General features: G+C 38.6%; 1 protein-coding gene across 7 annotated transcripts in view; it reads right to left on the reverse strand.

The window, feature by feature from the left end:
- The window catches only part of CHN1 (chimerin 1), a 200,155-nt gene that overhangs the window by 15,091 nt on the left and 169,647 nt on the right, over positions 1-15,417 (reverse strand). For all 7 annotated transcript variants that reach the window (XM_025405373.1, XM_025405370.1, XM_025405371.1 and 4 more), the window contains one exon: positions 8,579-8,663. In XM_025405373.1, the coding sequence (XP_025261158.1) occupies positions 8,579-8,663 (85 nt within the window). The remainder of the gene's footprint in view (positions 1-8,578; positions 8,664-15,417) is intronic.

Raw genomic sequence — 15,417 nt, forward strand, 5'->3', positions numbered from 1 at the left:
AAATGAAATAACACTTTGAGAGGCTTTTTCTATGTAGTACCTCAAGGTTGTCAATCAGCTTAAGGTTAGAAGCTAAGTTGAACTCAAGGCTAAAAATTTCATATTTGTCAGATGTGAAGGCCAGGTCCTGAAAAGGAACTGGATAACCAGGGATACAGATGCTTCCATATCTACACTGTTCTTAATGTATTTCATTTCAATAAAAGGATCCCCAAGTAAGTAATGCATCATTTCTCTCTTGACTGCTTTTGCCATATTTGGGGAGTTTTCAGCTATTAATTTTTTCAAATATTTTTTCAGCCTCTCATTCTTTATCTTCTTTTGGGATTCCAACAATACAAATGCTTAAAAGTTTTGTTATGGTCCCACTGGTCTCTGAGGCTCAGTTCACTTTTTAAAATCTATTTTCTAAGCCAAGCATGGTGACTCACACCTATAATTCCAGCACTCTGAAAGGCTGAAGTGGGAGAACTGCTTAAGGCCAGGAGTTTGAGACAAGCCTAGGCAACATAGTGAGACCCTGTCTCTACAAAAATTTTTAAAAATTGGTGATTGTGGTGGTGTGTGCCTGTAGTTCCAGCTACTCAGCGGGCTTGAGGTAGGAGGATTGCTTGAGCCCAGGTGGTCAAGGCTGCAGTGAGCTATGATCACACCACTGCACCCGCGCCTGGATGACAGAGCGAGACCCTCTCTAAAAAAAAAAAAAAAAAAAAAAAAAATTAAAAAATACGTATTTTCTCTTTGTTGTTTGACTTGGATAATTTCTACTGATCTTCACTTCAAGTTCATCTTCACTCTGTCATGTCTGTTCTGCTACTGACCCCATAATCCGGTGAGTTCCTTTTAGTTATTATATTTTTCAGTTCTAAAATTTCTATTTGGTTCTTCCTAATATCTATTTCTTTTCTGATATTTCCTTTTTTTTTCATTTGTTTCAAGAGTGTTCATAATTGCTTGTTGGGGCATTTTTTATGACAGCTGCTTTTCTTGTCTGATAGCAACATCAAGATGACACAGATATTGTAGTTATTGGTGTCTGTCAATTGTCCTTTTTTATTTAAGATTTTCCTTGTTATTTCCAGAGTAACTTTTGATGAGTAATTCTGAACTGTATCCTTGATATTTTGAGTATTATTTGACTCTCGTTCCTACTAAATCTTTAAAATTGTAGCCTGTAGTCAATCTGTTTGGATTTAGAATGCCCTTTTGTAGCCCGTGATCCAAATGTCAACCTAGTTTACAAAGTTTTTTTTAATACTACTGCAGTGCTATTGTTTCTGCCCCACTTGTCTATTACTCAAATGGCAGGACTCTGCTCCACATTCTCTGTGGCACTGGGTGGGAGGGAGAGTACTGCAGGTAGGGTTGAAGTCAAAGCTGTGCCCACAAACTTGGTTGGGGAATAGTACTATTTTACATGTAACTGCACGGTGGGCATAGATGATAGAGTTTTCACCACTCTCAGCTGCCTCATTACTGCAGGTTAGGGATGAAGATACAGCTCTCCCCATAGACTTGGGCTGAGAGGGTGCTGCTTCTACTATAGGGTGGGGAAGAAAGTCAGGATCCCACTCTCAAGCTCAGCGAAGGAGGGATACCAGTTTCTGCAAGGCAGGAATGGAAGGAAGCTAGGGTTCCACTCACAGGTTTGCAGTAGAGTGCACCACTGCTATTGCAAGACGGTGGTGGAAAACTAGGTTGTACCTACAGACTCTGCTGCTGCAGCATCCACTGACAAGGTGTAGCAGAAGGGTCTCTGTTTACCTAGAGAATGGAAGGTATGGCTGAAAGGTTTCTGTGTTGCTGGGCTGCCCTTTTCCCACTGCGTTAGGTAGAAAGAACAGCCTTTTTTGGGGATTATTTTTCATCTCTGCCAGTTGGCATTTATGGTTCGTGGGCTTCTCTGGTGACCAGGCTGGGATGCATTGGAGGTTAAAACAGACAAAATTAGCCACCAGGGAACTCACTGCTAGGCTGCGGAATCCTGAGGTGCTTAGTCTGCCTTTCAACTTTTACAGTCTTCTGATAGTTGATGTATATGTTTTGTCCAGTGCCTTTTGTTATAATTATCGGGAGTAATAAAAGCATATTTATCCACCTTGTCCAGAACTGGAAGAACTCTTATAACAATGTTTTAGAAGCATGAAATTCAACAAGCTTCAAAATCTAATAATAGTGTTGATATACTTCATACTTTAAGTGTAATACACACAGGTCACAGATTGAGTCAGAAAGGGCTCTTGGTAAAAAGCTATCCCAATATGTTCATTTCAAGCTGAAGACAATGAGGTTGAGAGAGGCTAAATGACTTGTTCAGGTTACTCAGCCAGAAAGTGCTAGAACTGACTTTGAAATGTTAGATTGCTGATTCCCAGCCTGTCCTCTTCCCACTGGGTCATACACACCACTTTTCCCCACGTATACCATACAGTATATCATGTACTCGTGGTTATATTTTCCATTATTGAAGATGAATTTGCTATTTTCAACCTCTTATTCAAAAATGTATATTGTGCTCATTATTCATTGTATAGATTTGAGTTTAAAAAACACTGCTATATTTTACCCAAATGTCCCCTTATAGATATCTCTATATATAATTGATCTGGTAGGGTTTTTAAAATGCAGTGATAAAACTTGTTTTGTTATATTCTTTCCCTATGTATAAAAATCCAGTAGAAAGCAAAAAAGTAAAATTGTGATGCATATACATAAAACATCTGAATGGCACTAATGGTTTGGTATTGACTTTTTTCCTTTGAATGTTTGGAGTCATCCCTCAATTTTTTTTTTTTTTTTTTTTTAAAACAGGGTCTCTCTCTGTCACCCAGGCTGGAGTCAATGGCGCGATCTTGGCTCACTGCAACCTCTGCCTCCCGGTTCAAGTAATACTCATGCCTCAGCCTCCTGAGTAGCTGGGACTACAGGCACGCGCCACTATGCCCAGCTAATTTTTTGTATTTTTAGTAGAGATAGGGTTTCACCATATCAGCCAGGCTGGTATTGAACTCCTAACCTCAGATAGTCCACCCGCCTTGGCCTCCCAAAGTTCTGGGATTATAGGTGTGAGTTACCACGTCCAGCATTCATCTCCCATTTTAAACATCAGCAGGTTCCTAAGTTTATTTGTGACTCAGTGAAGACTGGATAAAGTGATGAGTGAGCTCAGATTTAGGTATTTAAGAGGAGGGAAATGTTTTTTAAACTGATGTTCTCTCTTTTATTTAAATAAGATAAAACTATGCGAAAATATTAGTATGTTATGCTCAATTTTAACAATATATCTCAAAGGCTAAATTTTTGGTGGACTGGATATGAAGTCTTTGCCAAAGATGGCAAAGTCATTAAAATCTGCTTTTTATACACTTACATTCACTGTGCAATTCACTAGCCCTGAGCTTGCTCTGAAAACTGCTGCTTCAGGGACTAACAGTATATCAAGATTTCAGCTTGCCATTAAGGCTTTATTTGGTTTTCATACTTATTTATTAAAGTCATATAACTCTTATATAGTTCCATTTCTCTCAGGGAAGCTCTATACTACAAATAATAATAGTAATCAAAGGTCCATAAATGATTTCATTTGTTGAATCTCTTGGTTTGGTAGGTTATTTTTATGTTACTATTAAACCACATTTCTCTCTTCCAATTTCTCAAGTTAATAAGCATAGAATAAACATATGAAAGGAGGAATAAAAAATTCAAGTCACATTTTATTCTATACTTTCTTAAAAATATTTCTATTACTTAGACTACCAACTTTAGGTTACTTTCAAATCTTCTGGGGCTTGATTTTGCTAAAACACAGGTTTTATATCTAGAGAGCACAGAAATCAATTTTTTGAAAGGAATAGCTGATATTTACATTCTATTGACAGGATTAAAGGATAATATAATTATGTTAAGATTTGAAATTATAATCATTCTCTCTGAATGTTCATATTTTAAATAATGGCAAAAATTTGTTTTGAAACATATCTGTTTTTTTTCCCCCCAGGAAAGTGGAATCGTTTGTATTTTAATATGCATCAGAATTATTTTCATAAGCAAAATTAAGAAGAATGCTTTATTCTTTGGGATACTGATGAAAATATTGTTTCCAATTAAAAGGGACTCCACGAAACTTAAGCAAGTCTTACCAATTTCTCACTGGCTTACAAGGACAAACATAACTCTTTAGGTACAATCAATCAAAACCGTAGTTAAAATAAAAAACATTACTTCCACTTATTTTCTTCAACCTAAAAGGGCTTGTATACCTGAAGTAATAAATACTTACACTTTACTATTAGGAAAACTCCTGCCATTTCCCTTTGGAGACAGCAAAGATAATGATACACTGAAAATAGGAAGTCACTTTCATAAACAACCCACATTAAACTGACATGTCTGATTTGAAATAATTATCTTTCTTAATTTCTTAGAATATTCTGGGGTAAGGCTAAGATGAAAACAATTCAGGAATGCTGCTGGAATAATCTTTTTTTAAAGACAAATGTTTGACAGTCTCAATGATTACATAATAATAACCTATAAGCTTTCCTTTCATAAATTAAAAAAAAACTATTCAGAGGAACTATTCTAAATGAACAACGACCATCCTTTGAACTTGATTTTTAAAGGCTACCTACTCGGGTCATAAATATTCTAGCCAGAGGAGCACCGTTTCCAATCTGCAGTTAGCTATGCCCTTGCAACATCACTTTCTTCACTTCAGAGGAGGCTACAGGAAGGGTGACTTCAGTGGGTCAGACTGTGTAATGCCTGCGATGTCACCTTGCACTGCGTGGTTTTGAATAGCCCATGTAATGATTAGCATTCTCAGGATTGTCCCTGCTGCTCCCTCAGTTGTCCTTATCACTGTGGTGTGCTTAGCAGCAAGCCAGCGTTTTCAGTCCTGAAGGGACAGCTTGCCTGGTATTAGCTGGATTTAGTCTGACTCCTACAGCAACTTTGCCAGCCTGGTGGTTGGAACATCACCCAATACCTTTACATGATGTTTAAAAAAGGGCTGTGGTGAGGGCTACAAAATTGCTGCTTTTGGCAAACCCTCCTTTAAACATTCCTGACAAGCTCTCTTTTGCCTTGGTGGATTTTGAAAAAAGAAGGCAGAACAAACCAAGCTGTCTCAGGAATCAAAGGCAGATATATACATTTCTTTTCTGACAGCCTGCCATTTTTCTTTGGAAAGAATACCTTTAGTGTTTAGTGGTTAGTGCATTAGTTTACAATTGCTGCTGTAACAAATTATTAATACCACAAACTCCTGGCTTGAAACATCAAGCATATATTACAATTCTGGAGGTCAGAAGTTCAAAATCACTTTCACTGGGCTAAAATCAAGGTGTTAGCAGGTCTGCATTTCTTCTGGAGGTTTAGGGGAGAATCCATTTCTTTCCTTGCCTTTTCCGGTTTCCAGAGACCACCTGCATTCCTTGGCTTGTGACTCCTTCCTGTCTTCAAAGCCGGCAGCATAGCATCTTCTCTTCCCTTTGACCTCTGCTTCTGTCCTTATATCATCTTTATCAACCTCTCGCCTCCCTTTTATAAGGATCTTTATGATTGTGATTATACTAGGCCTCCCTTGACAATCCAGGGTATTCTCCCTGCTGTGGTTTGAGAGTGTCACCTCAAAAATTCAGGTGTTGCCAATGTGACAGTACTAAGAGATGGGACCTTTAAGAGATGATTCGGTTGTCAGGGCGCCTCCCCTGCGAATGGGATTAGATGCTCTTATAAAGGGGCTTGACAGAGGGAGTTGGCCCCTTTTATACTCTTCTGCCACCTCCTGAGGACACTGCATTCTAGGCACCTCCCCTCTGGACGACACAGTTTTCTAGGCACCATCTTGGAAGCATAACTTGGACCCTCACCAGACACTGAACCTGCTGGCAGCTTGATCTTGGACTTCCTGGCCTCCAGAAATATGAGAAATAAATTTCTATTACTTATAAATTACCCACTCTGTGGTATTTTGTCATAGCAACCCAAAACTCCCCATCTCAATATCCTTAATTTAAACGACATCTGCAACATTCTTCATGCCATGAAAGGAACAAGGAATGTTGTTGTGGGAATTAGAAGTGGACATCTCTGGGGACCTATTTTTCAGCTGATCACAGCTAGTGTACACTCTCGCTTTAAATTCTCAATTCTTTGCATTTGGATTTAGATAGTCAAAGGCCAGATGAGCCTCAAAGCCACTTTAGACCTAAGAATCCCACTATCAATCCAAATATAATTAGTTGTCATAGAAAACAGAACGAATTCAAATCCCAACCCTCTGTGTTTTCAAAATGAGTTGATTCGTGCTTGTATTACACATTAATATGGTTCAAATCACACTGAATATAATGCTTTTAAGGACAAGATATAACATAAAATGAAAAATCTCGAGGCTTTTCTTTCAATTCCTGACCTTTACTCACAATAAGAGGTAGAGGCTATTAATGTGGGTGGCTGGGGAGATGGGGATGAATTTTTTCTCCTTTCCCCCATATTATTGTCATGATAAATGTTCCAAAACATTTCTTTCCAACATGATTGGGGTTGTAGCATATTCCCAAAGATTATTCATAGGTGCTGTACCTGTTCTCTATTAATAGCTAAGAATTCTTATGTAGATGGCCTTCACTTTTTCAAAATGGAAATGATATACACCCTTACTCATGAAAGAAAAGCTTTTGTGACAGCCATAAAACATTTAAAAAACTGTTGCAGAGTATCAGCTGGTCAAGACAGTCTCATAAAGGCAAACTAGGCTCATTAAGATCATTGTTCTCCAGTAGGTAATTTGTGCTTTGGAAAGAGTATTCCATCTGCCTTTGTGAAACTGCAATGCAGACTGCCTCAATACCTCCACTTTACCAACACTTTCCATTCTACTGTTTCCCTCCAGAGCAAAGGCACAACCATAGCCTTCTTCATGATGGTTCCTCATCCCAACTCTGGATAACCACCAGCCACAGCAAGGCTTTCCTCATACACTCTGAGCTTCGACTCTGAGCTGAGGCACTCCCTGACGAACACCTCTGCACAGTTCCAAGTCCACACATGTAGGATTCTTATCCCACTCCCTGTGGCAGGAAGGTCCTTGAATGGTGATATATGCCTGGAACCTTATAATATTTTAGTGATACTAAGGGAATAATAACTGAAAGAAGAGTGACTTGGAACATTTTCATGCAACACATATACCTTACTATTCAAAGGAAATGCAATTTATTTTTTATTTTATTTATTTTTTTTTTGAGACGGAGTCTTGCTCTGCCGCCCAGGCTGGAGTGCAGTGGCCGGATCTCAGCTCACTGCAAGCTCCGCCTCCCGGGTTTACATCATTCTCCTGCCTCAGCCTCCCGAGTAGCTGGGACTACAGGCGCCTGTCATCTCGCCCGGCTAGTTTTTTTGTAATTTTTAGTAGAGACGGGGTTTCACCGTGTTAGCCAGGATGGTCTCAATCTCCTGACCTCGTGATCCGCCCGTCTCGGCCTCCCAAAGTGCTGGGATTATAGGCTTGAGCCACCGCGCCCGGCCAGGAAATGCAATTTAGAAATAAGAATCAGAACCCAGAAATTCCTGCACATAATGGACAACAAAAATATTCCATTTAAAAATCATGCCACAAAAGAAATGATGTTTATAGTGATAAATCTGACAGTTACTATAGTTACCATTTTGAAATACTTAGTATATTTTTTAGTGTAAAGCTTCATGCTAAAAGATACGTAAGAAGACATTTTTTAGTTTTACAAATTAAATAGCAGAAGGAAACTTTTATGACCAAATACTAGACATTTAAAATTTACATGATTATTTTTAAGCCTATGTCAGAATTTAGAGTAGTTTGGATAAATGGCCAGTATTCAGTATAGTTGTTCTATACAAATGGATTTCACGTATATAAACAAGTACTTTATTTCACAAAGTATCTCAATACATCCTTGTGTTGGTTATTTCTGTATGTGTAAATCTCATGGTTTCTAAATTTATATCTAAATATTCATGGTCATATTTTACAAAAAGTATTGGATGTATTTGATTTCAAAATGTCACACAGAAAATATTAGTGACTAAGTGGTTTTTCAGAATTTGGTAACCATCTTTGAAGATGAATTCACAGATTTTTAAAGCTTCAATCTGATTTCACAAAAATTTAGTAAGGACAATCCAGCTTAACAAGTTATCTTTAAAATTCAGTTTCCAAGGCAACAATCATAGGTCCCTGTACATTGCTTTAAAAAAATCATTTTTATAAATTTAGTTACTGCAACATCAAAGGCAAGTATTAAATATAACTGCTTTACTTTTATCTCCTTTTATCAGACTTTTTGAACAAGCTGACTTTTCTCTTTTCAGTGGACTAATGCCAGATCCCTAGTGTGCTGTCCATCAAGAGCCAGAAGGTTAAGAGCAGATAAAATATCAAATTTCCAAAGTGGCTGCCTGAAAATCTGGCCTACTGCATGTGCATAATACCAAACCAGGATCCAGCCTACTGGATATGTATAACAACAAGTCTCCTTCTACCTTACCTCTTATAACTTCACAGCTGACTCAATCCAGAGACAAGAGCTCTTACCTGCACATTTCACTCCCTGAGCAATGAGACCCCACATAAAGTTGGCACAGTATTCACACCAGTGTGGCCCTCTGAATGTATGGACCTGAAAAAAAAAAAGGGGCAAATTCAGGACGGGGAAACACATGGATGAGAAGACTGTTTCATATCAAAGCACTACTACACAAGCCACATATTTATATATACACGAGAGAGAGAGATTGAGAGAGAGAGAGACATGGGGTCTCACCGTTGCCCAGGCTGGGCTGCAGTGGTGTATCAGCTCACTGCGGCTTCCCTCAAGTGATCCTCCCACCTCAGCCTCCCGAGTAGCTGGGACTACAGGCACACACGACCACACCCAGATATTTTTTGTAGAGACGGGGTTTCACCATGTTGCCCAGGCTAGTCTTGAACTTCTGAGCTCAAGCATCTGCCTGCCTTGGCCTCCCAAAGTGCTGGGATTACAGGCGTGAGTCACCACACCCAGCCCACAGTTAGTAATGAAGGGGCAACATGGCTGCATTTAGAAGAATCTTGGTTGAGTGAAACTGACAAGCAGTTAACATTTTTCTCAGAACTTGATTTCTTCTTTGTTTTAGGAATGATAAATCAGACCAATATTCTGTAACTTACTTTTGAAAACTATATAGTGGAGTTTTCCAATGTCCCCTCAGGTGCAAGCACCCTAATCTATACAAATACTGGCATTTCTATGTACTATGCTATTTCTACAGTACTATGACATGAAAAGGCATCAGCAGCCATATAAAGTATGTCTTGGGTCCTGTCAGGAGCTTTTCAGATAATTTACCTTCTGTGACCATGAGAAGGATCACAGATATTAAAGGAGATTATTATTGATGGGTCACATCAGAATCATTAAAGGCCCAATTTCTGTTTAAAACTTTTGATATTTATTATGTTAGCAAAGAGAATAAATGTATTTTAGAAACTGCAGAGCTACAGTTTATCAGAAACATTGTTTAAGTAATTACTCGCTAACCATTCCAGCTCACAAAGGTTCTTTCTACTGTATTTCTTTTCCTTGAAAAAGAAAGGAATCCCCAAAGAAGAAAGGATTCAAATGTTAAGATACCTATCTCTTTTAAATACAGGAAAGAGAAGGCATTCTACATTAACTCCGATGAAAAAATATTGGTAGAATATTTTGCAGAAGCAATGAGTCCAAACTCTAAACATTAAAAAATGAAAAAAAATTTTAATATTATCAGTAAATTACAATTTGATTCCAACATAAATATCTGCCAAACCACTACTGTACACAGTAAAATTCACAGCTAAGATCGTCATTTTTACAACTGCTGTATTAATGTATTGACTAAGTCTTAGAAACCAAGTAAATGATTTTTAAGATACGAAACTTATTTCTTCAAGTGAAAATACCATAAATGTAAGACATACCATTATGTATTCCATTTAGAAAAACCATACCAATTAAATTATGACAAGCCATTGGTTGTAAGATAAATCCCAAATTCAGAGACATTAAAATGGAAAATAAAATGTGCATATAAGAATCAATGAAATACAGTATATCAGAATTCAAAATACTACATTGGCCCAAATATCCATATAAAGCTGCAATGGATAGCCACGGGTTCACTCAAAGCAGGTATGTGCTTGTGACTCTTTGTTCTTGCCAACTGAGTCTGAGTACAAAATTTTATGTTGATTTTGAAAAGAAGGCCATAATCCCTTCTATGTGTTTTATGGAGGAGGGTCAGGAATGCAGGCACAGTTGCCTCTGGATTGTTCACGATGTTCAGAGCCTGTAAACTCAAAGTATTTCCTGGAGTTGCTGAAGTAGAGCCCAAGATCAACATCCAGATACTCTGTAATGTCCCTGTGTTCTTCCGAGTGGATAAAACTGGATAAAGCATGCAATCGTGCTTTCTTCTTATGGGAATGAGTGAAGTAGACAGTGCTGATTCAGAAAGAGAGTTATATAATCATGAAACAGCAACAGAATTGTGAAGCTACTTTTAGAGAAAGTCTTTGGGATGCAAACTCACATAGGTTGCCAAACCTCAGGATAATCAGTATCATTTACTTGGTAAGGTGACTAAAGGTGCAATGAAAGTATGAAGGAAGTCCCAGGAATTATTTTGTGCCTATCAGTTATCTCATGAGAAAGCGTCTGAAAGTTACACAGGGAGAGCAAAAAGAGTAGATGGTGTTTTGTTAGTTATTAAACAAACAGGCATTTGGGAAACAGCACTGGCTACTGAGCTGTTGTAACAGAAGCAGTCCTTTCCTCACCTTCGGGAAAGTAGCAGTGAATGTGGCGTTTCAAAAAGCCTGGGATATTTCTTTGTATTAGATACGCTGAAGGGAGGATTTTAACTGTTTAACTGTCCGAGCAGACCCATGTTCTCCAATGAAAGGGTCACACATGGATCTCAGAAAGCAAACTTTAGGAGACTGTTACTTATTTACAGTTCATTCTTGGGCAGCTTTTTAATGAAGGCATCCTGAGTCATTTGAGGCTGGGTTTTTTTGTTTTTTAAATCGTTTAGAAGGTAGCTTATGTAGCTCTCCATGAAAACGTTCTAGAAATAGGCCTTGCAGAACCAGCAGCTTACAAAACTGTATTTGTATAACAGGGCTTAACTGGATTCCCTTTTGAATTTTTATATCTAAAACTCACTAGAATTTTTATATCTAAAATCCATATATCTCAAGTTTCCTTTGTTCTGTAACCTTTATGACTCTATGACACTGGATTATAGTTGTAAAAAGTTGATTACTGTAGCCTTTGAGTCTTTTTTTATTCCCCTAAAGGTCATCAAAACAAATACTGATTTTATTCATTAATTAGTCATTTTTATTCATTCATAAACATTTATTAAATGATGGCCTATACAAAAATAAAAAGGGGTTTCTCCTATTAAACACGGTGTGAAAATACTCTAAATCAAAATATTTGCAAAGTGTGAGAGAAGCTGGGAAGAGATGCACCCCGTGAGCTAAGTCCCGAGTTGAAAAGCAAAGATACAAGGCATGAGAGAAACAATGTGGTGTTTAGAGAACTGCAAGGAAGTTCAGTCTGGGTGGAGTGGAAACGACTGTCCTGGCAGGAGACAGGAGAGGCAGACAGGGCCTTTTCAACGCCTACAGATTTGTATTCTGTCCAGTGAACAATACAGAGCCACTGAGGATCGTTAAGGAGAGTGACACGGTGAAGGGGACAAGGCTGAGGGAAGACAGACTAGGTAGGGTGGTGCTATGGCAGTCACCCAGACAACGGACGATATGGATCTGAATTCGGGCACTGCTGACTGAGAAAAAGGGACAAACTGGAGTTATTTAGGAGGCAGAATCAATAGGGCTTGGTAACCAATTGAATCAGAGGCAACGGAGAGGGAAAGACACTGGTCTGTTAGGGTTTAAGGTCTGGTGACTGGGGCAGAATGACATTAACAGAGGTACAAAAGTAGAGAAACTGCTTTGGAAGTGAGGTGGGGAGGACTGTGGAAGGGAAAGGGAAGGCTGACTCATAAGAAAGAGAGGGTCACTGATGGAGCAAGGCTCTGGAGAAGTCAAATGTTGGAGACAGAATCCAGGGCAGAGCAATCAGGTTTGAATACAAGGAAAATCACTTTCCCCCTCCCTGAGTTGGAAGGGAAGAGGGTAAGAGGAGAGAGGGCTGGACTCTGCAGGACTGGTGGTGGGGCCTGGGGTCAGAAAGCTACAGGAATTCATGCCTGACAGTCTACAGTCTCTGAGAATCAGGAAGTAAGTTCAGTTGTGGAGCAAATGAGGAGTTTTGGCAAAGTGGGGAATAGGAACTAGAGCTAAAACTGGCCAGGAATTCAGAGAAGGGTTGCTGGACATGAAAGCAAGTTTCCTTTTTGGGTGATACATTATAAAATCATACTATACCAGCCAGTGTCAAGCACATTAAAGAAAAAGTGATGAATATTTTCTTTTTAAGTGGGTGGTTATGCTTTATCTAAATGTTTCACTTTATATGCAGTTTTACATGATCGGTGATGTTTACATCACATACTTTGCCAACTCAGAAAAAGATATCTTTAAAAAATCAATTGCACAAATTATACAACTTAGAAAAGCTTTTCAGTTGTACTGTACCATCTAGCATGATGGTAATAGGTGCTGTTTCCTATAGATAATTCTACAGGCACTGACATCTGCAGACAATTTTGTTTACTAGACATTGTTGTATTTTAATTACCTCTTTTAAAAATGATGAAATCCGAATGTAATGAACATTCAAAATATAATTAAAAGGCCATAAGTTGCATCTTGAAGACTATTTGTGTGTCGCAGGATGCTAAGGAAGAACTAGGTGGGATATGTGGGAAAGAAGGCCTGGAGGGGCTCACAAGGGTGCAGGGGCTTGGGCCTGAAGCTCTAGATCACAACAGAGAGTGACTTTTGCCTAGAATTGCCACACTCCCTAGAAATCTGCAATCCATTCCTTTGGGTATGGTGCCTGATAAGACATAATTCAAAAGAACAATCAGTTTCAGCATATTACATTATTAGTGAAGTCAAAAATGGTCCCAAGAAAGGCAACCTTATAAGTGGGCCACATATTTTTTTCTAGGCCACCTCCAAAGCTTTTGGTCCATCTTGACAAATGAAAGTGACAGAGTATAAGGCATGAATTACACTTTAATGAATAAAGGGCAAAATGAACTAGTTTTAAAGCCCTCTTATGCAACTGGAAAGAAGACCATTTTATTACCATGACATCTGAGGTTGCTTTTAACCTGTGAACAACTCCTTTCACATTAACCTCTCTGTGAAAACAGAGATGAAAGACTGGATTAATTAATTGATCCCCAGTACAGTCTTATCAGTGAAGGCATTGGTCAGAAGCAGGCTGCAAAGGACAGGGTGGGAGAGGGTGGGCTATTGAGGGGCCCATATGGCACAGGCCAAGTGTCATGTGTCTCTTGGGCAATGACTCAGGTAAAAACTGAAGTCATTCTCAGTTGGGCCTGCCATTATTCAGACTAAAATCCTGGCTTACACAAGGGAACAAACACCCTGCTTCTCATCATGTTTATAGCATTCATATCTCCAGTTTGAATGCCAGTAACAGAAACTGAAAAAGAAATCCACGATATGGGAAGATAAAGAAAAATTCACCATTAATCTTCATTATTCCTTTCAAGTCAAAACAGTCTCTTTAGAAATAAGCATGGATGCAAATAGCCAAGAAGCATGCCAGGAAAAGCTTGCTGCAAATGTAAGCCACGTTGGAGGTGATATGATCATTATGGGAAATAAAATTTTGCTTGGGAAGGTGGCAATGACATTTCAGCTGCAGCTTCTCATTTGGGACTATGATGAGTCAGTTCTCCAGCACACTATTGGGCAATGAGGGGAGAGAACAGATGAACAAAATCGAAACAAAAGGAATGTAGGTAGGCAGGCAGCTGGGCAGCAAAGTTTTTTCTTCCCTCATTTTTATGTTTAGGGTAACCAGAATGCACTCTTTTAAGAGACCAATGTTTGTCTCACCAAGATGGTCTTAAACTTTTTGGTCCATATGATATGGAATTTAGAAATCAAACCTTAATTTTACTACTTCAGTTTAAAGTACTTTGATTTATACTATTATGCCATGAAAAGAAAATACATAATACTGGCTACGATCATTAGCAAGAAATACATACAGGAGTACTTAAATTGGGAGGAATACTTACTATAGGAGTATCTTTAGTATCAAGGTAATACCTTCTTGCCTTGTTGTTTAGTTATATCTAGTCAAAACTACTAACCACTCTATAACTCTGGAGTAATAATTTATAACAAAGAGCAAGGTTTTGGTTCAGTTAATCACCATGATAATGTCAGTTAAGCACTGACATTATGCTGGCCATTCCTGGTCTTCTTGTCCTGATCGAACGGATGTGTAATTGATGACCATGGCAGGAAAGGCAGGAGAAATGCATCAGGCACTTGCTGAAACATAGCTTTAAGCATTGGCCAAGGCTAAGTGCCTGGAATAGAGGGGCATGCCCACTGGCCAGCAGCAGGCAGGAGTCAGAGGCACTAGGCAGCTGGGGAAGGGGCCCAGGTGCTAATGGCCTGTACAAGCAGCTGCTACAGAGGTGGTCACACGGGGGAGAATTTGCAGGGTCTTTCTGAGCCACATACTTAACCACACAAGTAGTCGACACAGAAGCATCGTTTCAAAGAGAATGACAAATGACAGAAAATTGGTGACCTAATTTTAAGGGTAAGAAAATTGTTCAAAATTGAGAGAAATACCATAAAATCCTACTAGACATACACTGACCTACCACAAATAAATGATGTCCCTTTAACTGTGAGCAGTAACTACAGCAAAAAGCTAGTAAAATATGGTCATACTACAACAAGACTGACCATTAGTAGGACAGTCACCAGGGCAATATAGTAATTTAGTTCTGCTCTCACATGAATGTTATAAAAATGGTTTATGTTAATTGGTATACAAAACAGTATTTTAAATATGTGCAGAAAAAATAAATGATCAATTCTCATAAAAATACATTCACCACAATTCAATATAGGCCTTATTAACAGAGCTTACATTTTTTAAAAGTTTTCTTTATGATCTATACAGTCCCAATCACCACTATGTTTTTGAGTGAGAAATATATCTAAAATTACAGAATGAATGCAAAGCTTGCACAGAACTTGCTTAGAATCATAAACAACCACATTAATGCTAGAACACAAACACAACTTCTGGTGTCAATGCTCTGTGCGGAGCTGAAATAGTGGCCCCTCGCACAGAACCACCAATCTGAAACCCAGGAAAATATCAAAGTTCTCAAAGCAATCCTTTGATTATTATATGCTACAAGGTATAGATT

This window comes from Theropithecus gelada, chromosome 12 (assembly GCF_003255815.1).
Source record: "Theropithecus gelada isolate Dixy chromosome 12, Tgel_1.0, whole genome shotgun sequence".
In the NCBI taxonomy this organism is placed as follows: Eukaryota; Metazoa; Chordata; class Mammalia; order Primates; family Cercopithecidae; genus Theropithecus; species Theropithecus gelada.